Source organism: Lupinus angustifolius, chromosome LG09 (assembly GCF_001865875.1).
Source record: "Lupinus angustifolius cultivar Tanjil chromosome LG09, LupAngTanjil_v1.0, whole genome shotgun sequence".
Lineage (NCBI taxonomy): Eukaryota > Viridiplantae > Streptophyta > Magnoliopsida > Fabales > Fabaceae > Lupinus > Lupinus angustifolius.
Window position 1 is genome coordinate 4,057,817 of NC_032017.1, and position 21,193 is coordinate 4,079,009.

The 21,193-nt window shown below is 33.6% G+C and overlaps 2 protein-coding genes across 5 annotated transcripts; both read left to right on the plus strand.

The window, feature by feature from the left end:
* On the plus strand, positions 678 to 9,370 carry LOC109356767. Its single transcript, XM_019600287.1, has 13 exons — positions 678 to 3,010; positions 3,154 to 3,393; positions 3,497 to 3,626; positions 3,939 to 4,091; positions 4,225 to 4,463; positions 4,576 to 4,645; positions 5,123 to 5,329; positions 5,541 to 5,773; positions 6,976 to 7,054; positions 7,159 to 7,299; positions 8,347 to 8,558; positions 8,706 to 8,977; positions 9,101 to 9,370. Exons 1-12 carry the CDS (start codon positions 756 to 758, stop codon positions 8,707 to 8,709), a joined length of 3,963 nt encoding a protein of 1,320 aa, XP_019455832.1. The 5' UTR covers positions 678 to 755; the 3' UTR covers positions 8,710 to 8,977; positions 9,101 to 9,370.
* On the plus strand, positions 10,640 to 21,056 carry LOC109356768 (alpha carbonic anhydrase 4-like). 4 transcript variants are annotated; one of them, XM_019600291.1, is made up of 8 exons: positions 10,640 to 10,752; positions 13,613 to 13,617; positions 16,899 to 17,114; positions 17,861 to 17,967; positions 19,100 to 19,202; positions 19,845 to 20,003; positions 20,113 to 20,170; positions 20,775 to 21,056. In XM_019600291.1, the coding sequence occupies exons 1-8, from the start codon at positions 10,668 to 10,670 to the stop codon at positions 20,780 to 20,782; spliced, it is 741 nt and encodes a 246-aa protein (XP_019455836.1). In that variant the 5' UTR covers positions 10,640 to 10,667; the 3' UTR covers positions 20,783 to 21,056. The 4 variants fall into 4 exon arrangements, with proteins under 4 accessions (XP_019455836.1, XP_019455833.1, XP_019455834.1 ...); XM_019600288.1 differs by having other exon boundaries at positions 20,113 to 20,166; XM_019600289.1 differs by lacking the exon at positions 13,613 to 13,617 and having other exon boundaries at positions 10,640 to 10,754; positions 20,113 to 20,166.

A 21,193-nucleotide genomic window follows, 5' to 3' on the forward strand; every position in this document is an offset into this window, starting at 1 on the left:
AGTATCAAATATTTCTTAAGCACATGCCTAAATTTCACATTAGGTCCAAATAAGAAACATATACTTTCCCCATTTTAGTCATCATCGTCAATACTTTGAAACGGTACAAGTATAATATATTCTCTGTATAGTATAATGATAGTATGATATGAAATACTTATAGTCTACCATATAATTTAATTTAGAATATAATATTCATGTATAAAGATTTATATACACTTATAGATTTAATATGTATATATTGATAGTGGATGTGTTTTCTGTATTTTCATCAAATCATCAATTATTCATATGTTAAGTATCGTTAATTTTCAAACAAAAATAATAAATGATGACTTGGAAGTATAAAAATATTGTAATGACAATGCATAGATTTTAAACTCTACACTTATTATATTATTCATAATTTATTTGTATTTTTAAAAAGAAATAATAATTAAATATGAATTGTGAATGATTTATCAACATTTTTTATACTAATAAATATACTCCTCATCTTTTTTAAATAAAAAATTAACCGGGATTCATATTTAACCCTCCATCCATATTAATGTCTTGTTTGTTGATGAGATGACATTGTATAAACATTAGTGCATACAATTTTTTTTGTCATAATTTAATTTATGTATTAAACTTCAGTATTTAACCACCAAATTTCATATTAGAGTACTAACAATTTGAATTTCAAAAAATCTAAACTCAATAAACAAATCAATCTTAAAACCCTACTCCTCCTCGCTCCTCCGTGCACGCCAATGTCGACGGCGACGGCGAACCTCCGATCTCCGATCAACACTTCCTCCGTCGATTCCACCTCTCACTCTCCTCCTCCTCCTCCTCTTCAACCTCTTCATCAAACACCTTTCCCTCATTTCAACGCCGGCACCTTACCCTCTTCCTCCACCGCACGCGCGAGATCAAAACCTCGCCTCGTTAAGCTGAGGAAACATTCCGCGAAGTCCAGAACAAGAACCACCGCCTCCGGATTCAATCCGTTTTGCTACGATCAGGTAACCGTCAATGTTGTTAGTGATGATAGTTCTCGCAAGTTTGGGGACACTGGTTTTGTGTTCTCCGCTTCTGGTTCTGGTAGGGATTTGAATTACGAGCAGAAAGAAGATTTGAAAATTGAGAAAGAAACGGAGTTTAGGAATAGTGGTGGCGTGGAATTTGTGTTTAGTGCTAAAGGGAGTGAGGTGGAATCGAATTCGCAAGAAAATGAAGCGAGGATTGTTTCTGGCGAGGGAGAGTTTAGTAGTGAGGGTTTTGTTTTTAATTCTAAAGGAAACAATTTGGGTTCTAGTTCTAATTCAGAAAAGGGAAAATCTGGTGAGGTTGAGTGTGAAAAGCCGAAGTGTTTTGATTTTGTTTTCGGTGATGATCGTAGCGGTAAAGTGCCAAATTTTAATGTGGAAAAGCAGGAGTCTCTTGGCGGCATGAGAAATTTGGATAGTGTTACTGGAACAAATAAAGATGTTCATCAGAATGGTCATTTGGGTGATAATGATATTGATAAAGGTAAGAGTGAATGTGGAAGTAGTAATTGCAGTTCTACTGCTTATAGTGTTTTTCCTTCGTATAAATTAACTGATGAGATAAAGAAACTGAGCATCAATCAATGTGAGGGTGCTGGTATCAACAGAGGTTCTACTAATTCATATGTAAGTAGTATTGGTGGTTTTGTGTTTGGAGGAAGTGAGAAGGGTTGTGGCAATTTTGGTGTTAGTTCAGGAACTAATTCTAGTTGTCAAGAGTCTTGTACTGATGCTACTTCTGAGAATATTGGTGGGAAGTTTTTCAAAGAATGTGAAAGGAATGATGATAAAAATGGAACTGGTTGTGGTATTGCATGTGGTTCCGCAGGTGCCCCTTGCTCTAAGCCATCTACTAGAGAAGAAGGTATCAGACAATTTCAGTGTGGAAAAATTCCAGCATCTGAAGAATCACAACTGAACGGAGCTACAGAACCATTTTCCTCCTCATCATTTGGTCTGGACTCCATTCGAAATAATTATGCTTCCACCAGCTATCCCGTTAGTGAGGGTCATGATAAGAGCAAGAATAGTTTTACAAGAACCCCAGACACATCAAAGGAGCCTTTTATGGACTTTAAACCCCCAACATGGGATCCTTCTTGTTTTAGAGAGAACTTATTTCCGGAGTTGAATAAAAAATCTGAATTGACAAAAAAGGGAAGATCTTCTAAAGAAAAAGGATCGAAACATACAAGGAGAAAATTGAAGCCACATTCCCTGAATAAGAAACCTACAAGTCTGGATCATTTGTTAAAGGAAAACAGTTCCCTTGAATCCCCACATTGTTCTGGTAGCCACTCACCCATGGATTTTTCTCCTTATCAAGAAACAAGAGCAGATGATCAAGATGTAAAAGCATCAGAAGAATTAAATGATTTGCACTCAAAATTTCCCACTGATTATAAAGATGAACACTTTGCTGCTGCAAACAGAGCAGTAGATACTAATACAACTGATCAAAGACACGGAGATCTAGATAGCGGCAAGTTATTTTCACGCAATGGAAGTCGCGGTGTTGGGAATTTTCATTCTTCTGGCCCCGAATTAGTCTGGCCTAGTTTGAAAACCGAGCAGTTCAACAGTAGTATAGTAGGTGCTTCTATAGATGCTGGGATTGACTTTAGCTCAAACACCGAAAAGCATAAAGCTGATCTATTTTGTTTTGTTCATGGTCCGGGTGATTCAAAGGAGACAGATTTTGCATTTTCTGCATCATCAACTGTACAGGGTACTTCTTCATTTAAGTGTAAACAGAAGAAGAAATATAGAAGGAGAAAGGGCTGCAACACATTTGTTATATCTCCAGATATGAATGGGAAGTTTAAATCTTCTGTTCAATTTTCACCACTTACTACTGCCAACATGTCATCACAATCTGATGGGGTGAATAGGCCTCAGACACATGACCAGTTCAAGGAAGGGGGTATTGCATACTCATCTGCAATTCATGAAGCCTGTGAAAAGTGGAGACTCAGGTGCTAGCATAAAATTAACACGAAAAACCATCTCTATCAAAAATTGTTAATTTGATATTTGACTATGTTGATTTCTGTTAGATGTTGTTGAAATTTATACTCTTTGCTTATAGTTTGTACTTTGCAATCATGATTTAATCTAGGGGAAACCAAGCATATAAAGATGGGGATCTTTCTGAAGCTGAGGACTTCTACACACTAGGAATAAATTCTGTCCCCTCAAGTGAAAGACCAGGATGTTTGATTAAGCTCCTTTTACTATGCTATAGCAACCGTGCAGCCACACGCATGAGACTTGGAAGGATTAGAGAAGCTCTGGGGGATTGCCAGTTGGCTACTTCTCTGGATCCTACCTTTCAGAAAGCACAGATGAGAATTGCTAAGTAAGGGTTTTTGTTTGTAATTGTTTTGTTTTAGATTACTAACTATAGCGATTTCTGGTTTTTTTGTTCCCCTGAGGTAATAAAATATGTTTTTCTTCTCCAGCTGTCACCTTTTGCTAGGAGAAGTAGAAAATGCTCAGCAGTGTTTTAATAAGTGCATGGAATCAGGTAGTGTTGTTTGTTTGGATCGGAGGGTCATAGTAGAAGCAGCTGAAGGGTTACAGAAGGCTCAGGTATTTTAGTGATTTTCATTATTTCTTTATATGTGGGCAGAAAATTGTGATAGTTTTGCCTTGAGACATTTTTTAGATGCTTTCAGTTTGCATGTCAATGGTCGTTTCATTTTCTAGGTAGGTTCATATTATTGTCAGCTTCTATATTGGACAAATTATTATTGGTTATTACCACTACCTTACATATTAGTTTTTCAGTAAGCAATTAATCTTCATTTTTGCTCTTCTATTTTTATTTGTTTGCTTGCCTCTAGGTGAGCAATTGAGCAGATCTTTTGAAGATGTCTAACAAGTGTTATTCTGTATTAACAGAAAGTGGTTGAGTGTCTAAATGGTGCTGCTGAACTTTTGAAGAAGAGGACTTCTGATGCAGCTGGTAATGCTTTGGAACTACTTACAACAACATTGTCAATAAGTTCATACTCAGAAAAATTGCTTCAAATGAAAGCAGAGGCTCTATGTTTGGTATTTTCTATTCCGATTCCTTGTTCCAATCATCAATATGCGTTCTTATTTCTTTTGTTGTTGTTATTTTACTGAATTAGTTTTTATGTTGTGGCTGATAAAAATTCTGTATATTTACTGTGAAACCTTGCAGCTGCAAAAGTATGATGCAGCAATTCAGCTTTGTGAACATAGCCAATATCTTGCAGAACAGAACTCTGTGGCCTTGTCAAACAGTGGCAACAATTCCAATATTTCCACGTGTGATAGTTATACATCCGTAAACTTGTGGAGGTGGTCATTGATATCAAAGTGTTACTTTCATCTTGGAAAGCTTGAGGCATCACTTAACGTTCTTGAGAAATTACAGCAAGTTGTATCTGTCAATGACAGGTAACTCAATCAATTAACAAACAGGGCTAAATTTTCAATTGCCACTTCAATCAAGATGCATATTCTAATTTTCAAATGCTAGAGGTGTCTTATGTTCATTTTAATCATGCAGGTGTGTGATTGATTACATTGAAGAGTCACTGTCACTAGCTGCTACAATAAGAGAACTTCTAGATCACAAGGTGATTTCAAGATACTCATATTTCTAAATTAATCCCTGAATATTAGTTATTGAACCGTTTTGACTGTCCTCGGGTTTAGACACATGTCATTCATACTACAAACTTACTGCTGTCCTTTTATGGACAACGGTGATATGTACTATTATAATATATTCCATGTCTGAAATAAATATTTTTTATTCAATTCATGAGAACCGTTGTCATGAGAAAAGCATCACAATAAAGTACCATTATGCAGTTCTCTGATGGAAAATTATTTTTATCATAAAGGGGAAGATAATTCATGTTCTTTTTTAAATCTATCATATGACAAAATTAATATTTTTAACTCCTGTTCAATTCAGGTTATACATGAGAATGAGTAGATTTGCTTCACACTCCTTTAATTGAACCATTTTCAAATTTGTGGGTTTGTATAATCTGCAGCATTATTCTTATTAAAACTACATTTATGCCTATTATTTTTCTTAACAACAGACTGCAGGAAATGAGAAGTTTAAATTGGGAAAGTATAAAGAAGCAGTGGAGAGTTACACTGTTGCTTTATCTAGCAATATCAAATCACGTCCTTTTGCAGCTATATGTTTCTGCAATCGTGCTGCTGCTCATCAAGCTTTAGGCCAAATTGCTGATGCCATTGCAGACTGCAGTATGGCTATGGCCATCAATGGAGTGTATGCAAAGGTATGCTTCTCTGAAGTCCCTTCAATTAATTAATTCAACTAATGATTGATTATTTGGATTTTCTACCTGAATGCTCTTGTTAAAAAATGGGGAACTAAAATGAACTACATACAAAACTTCATTTGAATTGATGAGTTTCATGGAATATGATATTTTTCTTGTTGAATTTACATAGCCGAGAGAGGGGGACCTGATTACTGTTGTTTTGCAGGCAATTTCAAGAAGAGCCACCTTACATGAGAAGGTTAGAGATTATGGTCAAGCAGCTTGTGACCTTAGGAAATTTATATCTGTTCTTGAAACTCAATCCGATGATAAGACCAAACAATCTGACTCACCAAGTGGATCAAATGGAGTGAAAGAGTCAAGGCAGGCTCATCAATGGCTGCTTTCTGTGGAAGATCAAGCCAAAAAGGAAATCCCTTTGGACTTTTACCTCATCCTGTAAGTTTGTTTTATTCAATTGTGTAAATTCATCCGTACATTTGGGGGGGTGGATTTCACAAAAACGAATGTCTCGGGACTCAGAAGGCCCTGTTCCCATTTTTCGTAGTCATTTACAGGAAAGACACATGTATGAGCCTCAGTAGGTAGCAGCATTTTTTTATTAAGTTAGATGAGGAACATAGATAGTTTTCTGAGTAACAGGAACCTCAAATCAAGTTATTTGCCTAGCAATAGCTGTATACACATTCATAGTTTACACAGGGATATGCACAATGCTAAGATAAGCAAAACTCTTCCTTAAGCTGGTTCATGGAATTTTGTTGGGGTACACAAGAATTTTGGTTGGGGGAAATAGCCTTATTCTAAGCTTTAAGGTCAAGGCATGCTACAAGCCGTAGAGATGGTTACAAAAGTCGTTATAGATGATCTATCATTGAAGGACTGCCGGCACGAATCAAACCCCAGACTTGCTTTGACACAGTTTGATCCAACCAATTGAGCCAACCTTCATTGGCCATGAATGATAATCATGCCCAACTTGTTACAGATATAGTTTCCCTTTTCCCATTTAGAGCTTGGGTATCACCGTATCAATATCAGCCAGTTTATCTCCAATCTTAACATTATGGTAATAGTAAGTCCATGTTGAATCTTGTAACGATGAGAATCACAATCAGCTTCTATATGCTTTATTCTGTCATAGGACCTTGGATTGGAGCCAATATGGATAGTAACCTGGTTGCCAGATCAAAGTTCAATTCCATTCTCTTTGCGAGTTTTTTTTGATGGGGAAAGGAGGGAAGGGGAAGCACCAAAAGAGAACTATATATCATACTATCCATTTTAGAGAGGTCACAAAGATAATCCTATCCCATTCTCCTCAAACTATCTAAAGCAAAAGAAGTTAGGGTAACGATTAAAAAGTACTTGATGACCTTACGTTAAGCCACCACAGACTTTTCTGAACTTTTTTTGTAAATCATACTGTATATGTAAAGTGACTAATTACACAAAGAAGAAACCTTTCAGAAAACAATTAAAATGACACTACCCACTATCTGGGTTGTCAAAATGCCAATTTACGATTACAAGTGTCAATGTTGTTTAATATGCATTGGACTCCTGAGTTTTCTACTATTAATAGTTGCTAACTTAAAGCCTCCAAATCTAAATTATATTCTTTATAATGTCAACACCAGTGGAATTAAAGCAGCTGATACATCATCTGATATCAAGAAGGCATATCACAAGGCAGCTCTCAGACATCACCCAGACAAAGTTTGAGTCTTTCCATACCTGTTATATCAGCTTAATATAAAAAAATTTAGTTTCTAAACTAATATTACAAAACTTTCTTCCATCTGTTTCTTGTTTGAGTCTAGGCTGGACAATTGCTGCCAAGAAGTGAAATCGGAGATGAAGGCCAAGTCTGGAAGGAAATTTCACAGGAGGTGCACAAGGATGCTGATAGGCTTTTCAAAATGATTGGAGAGGCATATGCTGTGCTCTCTGACCCTGCCAAGGTTAGACCATTTTATTACTTAGTTTATGAATCTTAATACATAAATAAGTCAGGCTTGAGGGAGACAGATAAAAAATAATAATTGGATGGGTTACAGTACTATCTTTGTAGCTCTAAGTGTTTTCTATATGATCACTAATATGCTCTACTGAAATGGTCAAGTACACTCCTGTCTTAAGCACTTATCTCAAGCAAACGGTGTGTCGAGCAAAAGCTCTTCTATAAGAAAATGACAGCAGTCTGTGTTTTCTCTTTTCATGAAAAACCGAGTACAAACTAAAAAGTAATGCGACAAAAGCATGTGTTATTTCACACTTATTATGAGCCATTCCTGTTATCCAATTTGCTTACTCTTCCATCAAGACACTAACCTTCCTCCATGAAAAGGCACCATACTCAACATTTGACCTTGTCCTATGGCTATAATAGAGATCAAACCTATATAAATCTGTAAGGTAATCAGAATATGCAAACCAAATTCCACATTCAAGCCAGTTCAAAATATTTTCATGTGAGAGTAGATAAGTTAAAAGCACAAATTATCTCAACCTTCGATTGCGATAAGTTTTTTCTTCATAATAACTAGACATAACTCCATCTTAGAAGTAAAACTAGCTCATGGGGAAGGTAGTCATTTTAAATGATTCCCGATGTGGGATTTGACACTTAACAGTTAACACACCCACCTCATTCTCAGGACTATACATCTGGAGCATTAAGTTAATACTTCATAATACTGGGCATCTATGGTGGGCCTAACATTAGCATAGGATCTGATATCATATTAGAGTAACTAGATGTAGTTCCTCCCATAAAAAACTAGCTCATGGGGGATGTGATCATTATAAACGGTTATTCTTAACTGATGTGGTACTTAATATTTGAGACTAGTTGAGTTATCCTTTGTTTTCCATTTTCCTTCGTTGGTTGTGGAGAAACTTGTTTAAAATATGAGATTAGTTGAGCTCCTTAATTTTCAGCAGGGGTGTGTTTTTTGTTTCTAATTAATTTTAAAAATTGACAAGCTTCTGTTTTTCATTGATTACAGCGCGCAGAATATGATTTGGAAGAAGAGATAAGGAAAGCTCGTCAAAGTAGCCAAGGTGGCACATGCAGCAGATCTTCAAATTTTTATGGGTACGGAACACCATCTGGTGTTTATAGATCTCCCTCTGACAAAACTTCTAGCAGACGGTATTATGGACAACAATCGCAACATCAATGGAAGACACATGGACATTCATATTCATATTCTCGATGGTAAGAGGAGGATTCTCGGTGAGGGCTTCAACGTCCCTGTGCCTGGTTCGATTAAAAGTACTCGATTGAAAGTAACATTCCTCCTCATCGATGGTGGACCCGAGTTTCATGATGGTTTGAAATAAGTGGCTCTAACTGCTTTTGCAGGTAACCATAACTCCTATACTTGGTTCATTGAAAGTGATTCAGTCCATTATGGTTTGTTTCCCTGTTGGTCTGACTCAGGCCATTGATCCAATAAGATTTGCATGTAGATATTCCAAGCTTGAACTGTATCGAGTAATATAACTTCCAAGCATCAAAGAACTAGACATTGGAAAAGGAGCCAGGAACATGCCTCACTAAGGGTCTCTTTGCGAGTTAAGTTACTGAAGGGCAATGGAGGGATGGGAAATGCTTCAGAGCTCTGAACTACACTTGTGAGATGACCCTCAAACCTTTACTTTCTCTTCCTTCTTCTCTAAAAATCAACTTGCAAACAAACACTAATTGTCAGATATACGCGATTCACTAACTTCAGTAACAAGGAATTGATGCTGTAGGTACCTGCCCTTAACCCCATGCTTCTTGTTGGACATGGATTTTACAGAAGAAAAAAAGGGGTTATGCATACAAAAAATCAGGCAAACACAAAGGAATTAGAATAGTTTTGCTCACACCATTTCTTGAATGACATAGATGCTGTTAAAGTTATCTTGTATGCGTTTTATCTAGATTGAGAACCTTAATAGGAAGTGATTCAGACAAAAGAAAAGGAAAACATGTAATAAAATTCAGATTTGTTTATTTAATTTATTTATCCAAGTTACATATCTCTTCCTCTTAACAAAGTTGAAAACTATTTCCCAAGCCTTTTTTGGATATACATTATCTAGAGAATAGTGTCAAAATAGTGATTCTTTTTATGACTAACTTACAAGTACAGTAATAAAGCATTATTATCAATCAACCCAATAATCAAATAATAATGGTAGATATATTTGTTTTTTTAATAACATGATTTTTGATAAATAACGTCATTTTAATATATGTAGCCCATCCGGTTAATAAAACTAAGGCTCAGTTCTTATTGTATAAGCCAATATCTACCATATATCTTGCATAGGATAAGAAAAGTGGAGAAAAACATTATTACTATAAGAATCATAAAAGCAAGCTTGAATAAAAGAAGTAATATAGTAAAAAAAACATTATTAGTATAAGAATCTGAAAAGCAAGCTTGAATGAAAGAAGTAATATAGTGGGTAATGGAATTAGGTTAGATTTTGTCTTAATACAATAACTACCACTTAAACTAATAAATTCAGGTTCTGAATAGGCATAAACATTTAATAAATTGTTGTGCAGAAAGTAAATAAATTATATAATGTAGAATTAGAATTTTGCATCAATATTACGATTTTTAATAACTAATAATAAATATAAATATATTAGTTATCTTATTTATTTTCACCTTTTGAATCCTTTGATGTGTTCCTTCTTAAAGGTTAGATTCCTTTTTCTGTTCCTCTTCTGCATGCAATAGCCATAATATAACCAAAATAACAAATAATATTATTATGTGTATCTTTTGGCTATGTACATTCCTACTAATAATAATAATAATAATAATAATAATAATAATAATTTCCTATGTGATAGTAGGATGATTTGAAGGCAAGCTTCCCTTCAAATAGAGAGTGGTTAAAGGCTGTGAGCATTCCTCTACTGTTCCAAAATTATCAAATACCCAATAAGATAAAAGAGAAAAAAATATATATACTGAGATTATATGAGTTTTATATATTGTCATTATATTATCTATTATTTATATTTTATTATCATTGACATTTCAAAAAAGTAATATAAGTGAGTGGTGGATAATGTAGTAATTGTGTATAAATCTTTACAGTGACAATATACAGATATTACACTCTATCATAAATTATTTTTCGGGATCAATAGTTTAAGACACGTTTATATTTTTATCATGTAGTAATGACTTAAAACTACATGTTTAATTAAAATTAAAGGTTTGGATAATTAGTCGGAATGATCAAATAATTTCATGGACACAAACATCACAATGTACAGATATTACACAATCTTGAAATCAATATTCAAAGAACCATGACCCTTTCCATAATCTGCAACCTGTTTTCTTTGCTCCTTTTGGTTTTCATTTCCTCTTCCTTCCTCACAATTTCTGAAGCTGGTATGAGTTAATATATATTGAACCAATGGTCTATTTTTATTGGTTTAGATTGTTGTCATATATAAATAATGTGTTCAATTGATGGAAATTGTTGCCACCTTCTTAATTGGAATTGTTTTGTAGTGATTGAAAATGTTAATTTGGCACTTCTTTGATTCTTTTATTGAAGGGTTTCATAAGAAAGATATTCATGTGTATAATGCCAAGACACATGTTCAATTGAAGGAAATAAGGATTATGTAATGTCTTGATTCTTAATGTTGCTCCTACAAACATAATGTTTTATGATTTTTCTTTTCTTGCATGCACAAACCTTGATAATTGATTTTTCTTGTTGACATTCATCAATTGAGTTGAGAAACTAAATAAGCCATTTTATATTAACATTTCTAACTGTCTATTCATACTCCTTATCAATGAATCACAAATTTAATCTTTTTACATGTGAAGACATGGTTTTCATGGTTGAAAAGAAAAGAAAATCTTGATTTCACTAAGCAACAAGATCAAAACAAAAAAAAAACAAGAATCAAACTTTGATTTTTTGTATGATGATCAAATTGATGGAAATGATTATTTTATTGAAACTTGATGATCAAAACTAACACAAGTGGCTTTCTTTATATGAGAAAGCCAACTGAAGAAGAAGAGAAAACTTTCTAACAATAAAATAGAAAAATTACTAAATATGGAAATTATCCTAATAACGGTAAAAATAGAAATATGAAAAGTTGCCAAAAAAGGAAATGTTCAGTTGTGAGTGAAAGGTGCTTGCAAATCCTCTGGGCCTTAGTTTGAGATTTCAGAATCAATGCTAGTTTCAACACACCCCTTCAAACTTGGCATGTGAATGTCCATGGTGCCAAGTTTGGATAGAACATTATGAAAAGGAGATGGAGATAGAGATTTTGTGAAGATATCAGCGAGTTGAAGGGAAATGTGGATATGTAGAAGGTGAATGGTGTGATTTTCCAGTCTTTCACGAACCACATGACAATCTATGTCTATGTGTTTGGTTCTTTCGTGAAAAACTGGGTTTTCTGCTATGTGAATGGCCGAATTGTTGTCACAGAAAATACTGACTGGTTTGTGATGATCAACGCCTAAATCTCTGAATAAGAAAAGAAGTCATTGAGCCTCACAAGCAGCCATAGAAAGAGCTCCGTATTCAGCTTCTAAGGATGATCTGGAAACTATGTTCTGCTTTTTGCTTTTCCAGGAAATGAGAGTTGATCCAATGAAGAAGCACCATCTAGTTATCGATTTTCTAGTGTCCAAGCATGTGGCCCAATCCGAGTCAGAGTATCCTTGTATGATGGTGTTGTTTTGGCTGGGAAAGAAGATGTCTTGGCCAAGAGAAAATTTTAAGTATCTGAGGATGTGAGTGGCTGCCTTGTAATGTTGATCAGTGGAAGAGGCTAGATATTGGCTAAGACATCCCACTACAAATGAAACATCAGGTCGAGTGTGAGTGAGGTAGAGTAATTTTCCCATGAGTCTACTGTAGGAAGTGAAGTGTTGTATTGTAGGCCATTGGTGTAGAAGTTGGTTTAGCTCCAAGATATCCTGTTTCTTGAAGAAGTTCCAATGTGTACTTTCTCTGATACAGAGCTATTCCTTTGTTGGATCTAGCCACTTTCATGCCTAAGAAAAACTTCAAGTCTCCAAGGTCTTTGATGCTAAATTTATTGTGAAGAATAGCCTTGGTGTGATTGATTTGGTCAATATTGTTTCTTGTCAAAATTAAATCATCCACATAAGATTGCTGTAAAACCTTATGCATTAGTATTATGAATAAAAAGAGAGTAGTCAGAGAAGGATTTGACATAACCAAGTTGCAGAAGAGTGGTGGTGAGTTTGTCATGCCATTGTCTACTAGCTTGTTTGAGGCCATAGATTGACTTTTGAAGTTTTCAAACAAGAGATGGATCAGGAACATTGAGACCTGGTGGCACTTTTATGTATACAACTTCCTTGAGGTCTCCATGAAGAAAAGTTTATTGATATCAAGTTTTTGTAGATGTCAATTGTGAAGGGTGGCAAAGCAAAGAAGAACCCTGATGGTGGTCATCTTGACCACTGGACTGAAGGTTTGCATATAATCGACACCTTCTGTCTGAGTGAACCCTTTGGCCACTAATCTTGTTTTGCATCTTTCAATAGATCCATCAGCATTGTGTTTGATTTTAAAGATATATTTGCAGCCTATGACTTTCTTATTCTGATAGAAGTTTAGAAAGAATCCAGGTATTGTTTTTGGCTAGAGCAGTTAGTTCTGTGTATATGGCTTGTTGCCAATGGTTATGTTGGATGGCTTCTAAATAGGTTGCAGGGCTTTGGTTTTCTGAGATGGATAAGGAGAAGTGTTTGTGTTTGTCTGATAGGTGGTCATATGTTAGGTTGCTGCTGATAGGATAGGGAATATGTGGTTTGGGTGGGTTGGTTTTGTGAAGGAGGGTCCAATAATAGTCCTTTAGATAGGTTGGGGGATTTCTGGTTCTTTGAGGATGTCTAGTTGGAGCAGTGTTGGTTGAGGTTGATGGTGTAGGAAGGGGTTGTTCAGTGATAGGAGGAGATTGAGTGATGTTAGTCTCAGAGGTTATGGTATGATGTGAGGGGTAATCAAATATGTTCATGTGGTTGGTAGGTAGGATAGGTTGGATCTAGTCATGAGTACTTCCATTGATAGATGCATTGACAGAAAAAGGAAAGATATGCTCAAAAAATGCAGTGTTTCTAGATACAAATATTTCATTTGTGTTGCAATCCATAAGAATGCATCATTTTGTGCCATGAGTGTGACCAAGAAATATGCATTTTCTTGATCTAGGATCAAACTTTCTTCTATTAGAGGTTCAAGTAGATGCATAACAAAGACAACCAAAAACTTTTAAAGCATTAATATGAGGCAGCTTGTTGTTTAATTCTTCAAAAGATGATTTATTAGATAAGAAAACAGTAGGTTGTCTATTAATTAGATGAATAGAGTGAGAAACAACATAGTTCCAAAAACAGCATAGTTCCAAAAACAAGTAGGAAGATTAGATTGAAATATGAGAGCTCTAGCTACACCAATTATGTGTTGGTTTTTTTTTTTCAACAATACCATTTTATTGAGGTGTCTCAACACATGATGTTTGGTGTTCCATGCCCTTTTCTATATAAAATTCTTTCATGACAAACTCTTGTCCATTGTCACTTCTAATGGTTTTAATGCTCTTGTCAAAGTGGTTTTGAGCATTGATTACAAAAGCCTTCACAATAGAGCTTGCCTCTGTCTTGTGTTTCATAAAGTATATCCACGTGAATCTAGTTTTGTTTTCAACTATGGTCAAGAAATACTTATGACCAAAGGTTGATGGGGTAGAGATAGGTCCACATACATCTATATGTATCAAATCAAAAGCAACATCAGATTTAGAAGTGCTAACATGATAAGGTAATCTTTTATGCTAGGCCAAGTGGCATACCTCACAAGGTTCTAAGATTTTATTACATTTAATTGAGGGAAAAACAGATTGCATGATAGTCATTTTCTTATGAGATAGGTGGCCATGTCTAGAGTGCCAAATGTTCGAATCATCATAGCTAGTATACAGATTTACAAGATGTGGTTCACAATAGTTCTTGCTGGATTGATTTAACATATATAGCCCTCCCTTTAGCTCAGCTGCACCAATCATCTTCAAGGATTGAGTGTCCTGAATTTGACAGTGATTGTTTGAAAAAGTTAAAGTGCAAGCTAAGGAGGTTGTGATTTTAGATATGGAAACAAGGTTGAAGTTAAATGTAGGCACATATAGGACATTTGTCAAGTATAAGTCATTAGAAAACACAATTGTTCCTGAATGATGGGCTACTACCTGATTGCCATTAGGTAAGGCAATTAATAGAGGTTTGATCTTCTTGAAGTCTTGATAAAGGAACATGGAGTGGCAGACGTGGTCTGTGGCTCCTTTGTCCAAGACCCAACCATCCGATTTAACTTTGTGTGATAAGGAGGTTAGAGATTTACCTGAATCAGCTGAATCAAAAGCAGGGAGAGATGCAGAAAGGGAACTAACTTGGTTGGTTGTGTGAGAGTTCTGCTTCATGGACTCTTGTATCATATTCTTCAATGCATTGTGTTGAGCTGGAAATAAGAGACATGTTGGATCAAACTTATCTTCTTTAGGTTCACTATCCTCATTTTCAGTTATTTCATTGGGTTGTTCTGTTCATGAGTAGCAATTTACATTGGTAGAGTTTGTTAAGTATCCTGGTGGATACCCATGTTTCTTGTAGCAGGTTTCATTTGTGTAACCACTTCGTTGACAGTATGTACATAACTTTTGTCCTCTTCCTCTTGCAAAGGTACATGTCCCGCCTTGAATGTTGGATCTGCTTGTTGAAATTCCTCTAAATCCCGTTCCTTTGCCTCTTGATTTGTTGTCATGATTGCTGCTAGAGATATTAGCTGAAAGGCTAGGTTCTTCAAAGAACATTTGCCTCTCTTGTTGAACCAATATGGAGAAGACTTCTCCAATGGGGGGCATATGGTCCATGAGCATAATTTGTTTTCTAACATTGGAGAATTGTTCATTCAATCCTCTAAGAAAGCAAAATATGTACTCATTTTCTCTATACTTCTTTATGGTTGGTATTAGTGCACAATGACACTTTATCTCACAATAGCATGTTGGAATTGGATTGTAGTTGTCTAGTTGTTGCCATAATCCTTTCATTTGTGTATAGAATCTGTCTATTGATGCATTGCCTTGTCTAATGGAGTGCATTTCTCCAATTAGTTCTAAAATCCTGAACATATCATCCTGATGGTATCTCTCCTTCAAGTCATCCCAAATTTCTTGAGCACTTTCCATCCATAACACACTTTGGGCTATAGATGGCTTGATTGAGTGACTTATCCAAGACATAACCAAATTGTTGCATCTTTTCCACGCAGTATGCAAAGGATCAAGCAAGGGGGTCTTGTTATGGATCCATCAATGAATCCTAACTTGTTCTTTGTTTTGAGGGCCATGGTCATAACTCTTGACCATACATGATAGTTCTGTCCATTCAATAGGGCTGAAACTAATGTGGTTCCCAGGTTTTCATTGGGGTACATGTAATAAGGATTGGTGGGATCAAGAACAGGATTTGGAGCTTGGTTCGCCATGATGCAAAATTTAAGCAGAGATGGAGGATAGAGCTTTTCTAACGTTGTTGAAGTGGATAAGAAGAATATGAAGAATAAGAAGAAAGAGTTGGCGCAACAGAGTCACCCTCACAAGGGTGCTCTGATACCATGTGAAGACATGGTTTTCATGGTTGAAAAGAAAAGAAAATCTTGGCTTCACTAAGCAACAAGATTAAAACAAAAAAAACAAGAATCAAACTTTGATTTCTTGTATGATGATCAAATTGATGGAAATGATTATTTTATTGAAACTTGATGATCAAAACTAACACACAATGGGTTTCTTTATATGAGAAAGTCAGCCAGAGAAGAAGAGAAAACTTTCTAACAATAAAACAGAAAAATTACTAAATATGGAAACTATCCTAATAACAATAAAAACAGAAATATGTAAAGTTGCCAAAAAAGGAAAGGTTCAATTGTGAGTGAAGGGTGCTTGCAAATCCTTTGGGCCTTGGTTTGGGCTTTCAGAATTAGTGCTAGTTTCAACATTAAAAATAAAAATATCATTGTTAATGACATATGTGAATATGAAATTCATAGTACCAATAACCTTATCGCCCTACTTAGTAATGATTTATACGTAAATATATTCATCATACTATTCACAACCTCGGTCACAGATAGATTAAACTTACTCTTTTCTTACTAATGTTTCTTTTTATTATCCTATTCTCATTCGATTCATATAATCGATCTCACTTAACGTAACAAAAATTTGATTGTTGTTGATATTTAAGGCTCTTCTTACTTATATGTATTGACATTTCATCTATCACAATGTGTCACTGCATGTATCATGAACATGCATGTGATTGGTTCAAGAGATAAATTTCTATTAAATATCCATTAACTTACTATTTTTTTTGTCAATCCCAAAAAGTGTATACTATACATGTTATGCCTAGGAATTCTTGATGCTTCATTTCTCTTTTGTTGATTTTGGCTTTGATACAAACTTTGAACAGATGAGAAATTTACCTATACTGAAGGAAATGGCAAAGGACCAAAGAATTGGGGTAATATAAACCCAAATTGGACAGTTTGTGGGAATGGAAAGTCTCAATCTCCCATTGATATAGTAGATGAAAGGGTGCAGGTGCTTCCTCAATTGGGTAGACTTAAAAGATATTACAAACCAGCTCCTGCTGCCCTAGGGAATAAGGGTCATAGCATCACTGTAAGTCACTATGCCCCTTAAAGTCCAGTACTTTTGGTTCATGAAAATCTTATTGCAACATTAACAAGATCACAACCTTATTAGAAGAAAGATATATTGTCTCATATTCTGTTTTATGTGTTATTTTTCATCACTAAAAATATGTCATTATTATTGTTATTGTTTTTGTTTTATCATTATTAGCGTGAGAGAATGTATGAGACATGATCTAAGACAACAAATATTTATATACCTTATTAACATTACATTCATTACCTAGACCAAATTTTGCTAGTGAGGGAAAAATATATTTGAACACCAAATTTTACACACTATCTTTATGTAGTGTGTATTATATGGTAATTGAGGAACGAGATGATAATCGATTATCAGTTTATTGGGTGACGAAAGATTTTAAATTATGGATCATATCACTTTATATTAAGGAAATCAGAATACCTCACAATAGTCATCGTGTCTAATTCGGATTAGACACTTTTGAATACTCCTTACTATATTCTATAATATCCTATATTTATCTCATGTTCGTGTTTTTGTGTGCCTAATATGGTTGTAATATTGTGATTTCGCTCCCCATACAACCACAATCACACAACAATTACAATGTAGTTATCAATTAATGTGATAAGAATAAAAAAACAAAACTTTAACTACAAAATATGTTCTCATTGGCATTAGAACCATAATCTATAAACTTTAACACCTTTGATGAATGAAGTTACTATTTATGGTTAATGTTTTTGTAGCTGAAGTGGAATGGGGATGCAGGGAAGATTAACATAAATGGAACAAACTACAATCTTATGCAGTTTCATTGGCATACGCCTTCAGAGCACACGTTAAATGGATCAAAGTGAGTATACCTTTTTCTATTTCAACTAGTACTCGAGATTCCAATACTAGATTATAAGGAGAAAATAAATTTTGTCTAATTTACAAATTATTTTATTAACAAATAAGTTAAAATCATGATTGTTGGATATTTACGTTTGTCACATTCACATTGTCAACTTGATAATGGACCCTTCAATACTAGAGAGGATCCAAACTCCTTTTTGTGTGAAAAATAACTACCATTCCAAATCCAAGACAAATAAAGCTCATCCAACTCATTATTTTAAATAGATAACTAATAAGTTACCCGTGCATTTGCATGGACCATATTTTTTGTTGCATGGTTAAGAATGTACATATTATATGTGTATTCATAGGATAAAGAACATACATATTACTAGTGCATTCATGTTGTTAAGAACAAACATGACTCGTACATTTTAATGGTTAAAACACATAATTACATGTACATTCACATTGCTAAGAATACACATATTATCCGCATATTTGTAGGGGTAGGCTGTTAATTTTATTCTTTTAGACAAATGTAACTCTTTTATTATCACGATAAAATTAATTCTAAAAAATGTTACTCATTTAGACAACTCCCTATTTTCTTGTGTGAAAAAATAACTACCATTCCAAATCCAAGACAAATAAAGCTCATCCAACTCATCATTTTAAATAGATAATTTTAATAATTGATAGATTTGAATCCAACCTAAATATCAAATATATATACACTTGTATGCCTATTATGCATCTAAAAAAATAAAAACTTCAACATATAATATATCCAAGAAGTGACTTCTTTTTAAAAAAAGTGTGAGGTTTTTTGAAAGGTGATTTATTTTTTTTGTAAAATGATTTAAATAACACATTATTTTAAAGTGAATTTTGTTTCATTTTAAAAAATCAAATCAAATCCATTAGAATTGGTTAATGAATGGATTTAAGTTACATATATGTTGCATAATTTAAATATAGTTCAATAGATCTTAATTGGATGGTTGAATTATTTTTCATCCATCATTGGAACCATTGTTTAAATCCATCAAATCCATACTCTTGTCACCCCAATTTTTTTCCTTTTACTAATTTTATTGCTTTATGGATTCAATAAATATATATATATATATATAATTTTGCAGGTTTGATTTGGAGCTCCATGCAGTACATCAAAACTCTAAAGAAGAGACAGCTGTGATTGGAGTATGGTATAAAATTGGTCTGCCAGATTCATTGCTTTCAAAGGTTTATTATTATATTCCTTCACTTTTCTATTTACTTCTTTGTCTATTAATTTATGCATCACTTCTATAACCTACTCATGCATGCATGTTCTTAAACAAATTCATCTTCATTAATTAAGTAAATATCATAATCTATATATAAACTTAATTAATTTACCGCACTTCAGTTATAGAAAGGTAAAATCAATTTTTGTGCTAGTAGTGATTTTATATTATGATTTTATATTATGACTTTAGTCATTCAAAATTTCTTGGTCTATAAATTTGATTACCCAAAAATAAAAACAATTTCATTACCGAAAAATAAAAATTTAAATTAATATTCAATGATTATGAATGTAAGTAAAAATATTGTCGTGTCATAAAACGTGGACTACATCTATTGTCACACAAAAAGTATGTCATTCTATGTATCTCTTGTTCTGATTGGTTGAAAAAATATATTTAAATTTAAAATTTAATAATAAAGTATTTTTCTAACTAATCAGAAGAAGTGACACATAGAGTGACACACTTCTAAAGATGTGCTCCCATAAAACATGTTAAAAAGACTAATTTGACTTTTATTTAATATTTTTTTGATAATTTTTTCAATTTTTGCATAATCAAAATAGTTATTGATTCTTCAATTTTTTTCTGGCAGCTACTGAATGACATAAAATCAGTGAAGGAGCAAGACATAGATGTGGGTATAATTAACCCAAAGCTCACAAAGTTTGGAAACAGAAAGTACTACAGATATTTTGGTTCTTTTACCACTCCACCATGCACTGAAGGTGTTACTTGGACAATAATGAAGAAGGTTCTACACTTACACATTATTTTCTCAATTAACTATATCATATACTATTGATTTTTAAGAGATGCAATCTTTTTAAACTTATATATATATCATATCTAATATATTACAGGTGAGAACAATTTCTGTGGAACAATTGAATGCTTTAAAAGAAGCTGTGCATCCTGTAAGTAAAAAAGACTCAATTTATGCATCAAATAATGTAGGATAATAGTTAGGGGTTCTCATATAAAATGCATCTAATACATATGATGTCTTAAAAAAATGTGCATAAATACCAACTTTTTATTTTAACATCAAAATTTTGATATGATATTTGGAATCATGTATATTCATATGTAGCCTTCACCTACTTTTTATAGCTTTTATAAATGTTTCCTAAAATATACATGAAAAAAACATTAGACATCATATTAATATTTATGTTTATTAACATGACGTTGATCTAATGACGTAAAGTTTCATTAGGTTCCTATATAGACTAAAATGTTAAATGTTTAATTCTTGAGAACAACATTTGTTAGAAGTGACAATTACACTATTGAAAGTGATTAGTTTTTTACCCATAAATTGAATGAATATCTTTATTTATACCAAAAAATATTAATATTTATGTTTAGATGTCAATAAGACATTTTCCATTAAATATTGTGTTACTACCATTTTCTTCACTGAAGATTATTTTTTAAGAAACATGAATTCTCTTCTTAAACTTGAGATCAAATTGAGTAATTAGCCTTATACATTTATCTAATATATAACACTATTGTATAGGGATTTGAGGAAAATGCAAGGGCAACACAAGAGCTTAATGGAAGACAAGTTTACTTATATACTCCACAAGAGGGAAAAAGTGTTTAAGTGATTTTATGGAAAATCTTCAATGGTTTCCAATAAAGTAGAGAAGAACAAGAAGAGTTGTTCTATGAAGCCAAATCAGATTCCACATAGCACCATCAAACACTTTTTGAGAGTTTTGTGTGTGCCTTGTTTTTGTAGTAAATTACTTTATGTAGTTTGTCCTTGGCTGAAATGAACATGAGGAAATCTTTGATTGACTACTAGATCTATTTTATATTAATAAATACATACATAAACATTTTTATATATATTATACAACATTTTCATCAAATATACCTACACAAGACAAGATGTAAAATTATAAGGGAGATATAATATTTAGAGTTTACTCG

Coding starts and splice junctions, on each gene's coding strand:
- LOC109356767 (XM_019600287.1), top strand. CDS start 756: ATGTCGACGGCGACGGCGAACCTCCGATCTCCGATCAACACTTCCTCC. Junction 3,011..3,153: donor TGTGAAAAGTGGAGACTCAG/GTGCTAGCATAA, acceptor GATTTAATCTAG/GGGAAACCAAGCATATAAAG. Junction 3,627..3,938: donor AAGGGTTACAGAAGGCTCAG/GTATTTTAGTGA, acceptor CTGTATTAACAG/AAAGTGGTTGAGTGTCTAAA.
- LOC109356768 (XM_019600288.1), top strand. CDS start 10,668: ATGACCCTTTCCATAATCTGCAACCTGTTTTCTTTGCTCCTTTTGGTT. Junction 17,968..19,099: donor CACACGTTAAATGGATCAAA/GTGAGTATACCT, acceptor ATAATTTTGCAG/GTTTGATTTGGAGCTCCATG. Junction 19,203..19,844: donor CAGATTCATTGCTTTCAAAG/GTTTATTATTAT, acceptor TTTTTCTGGCAG/CTACTGAATGACATAAAATC.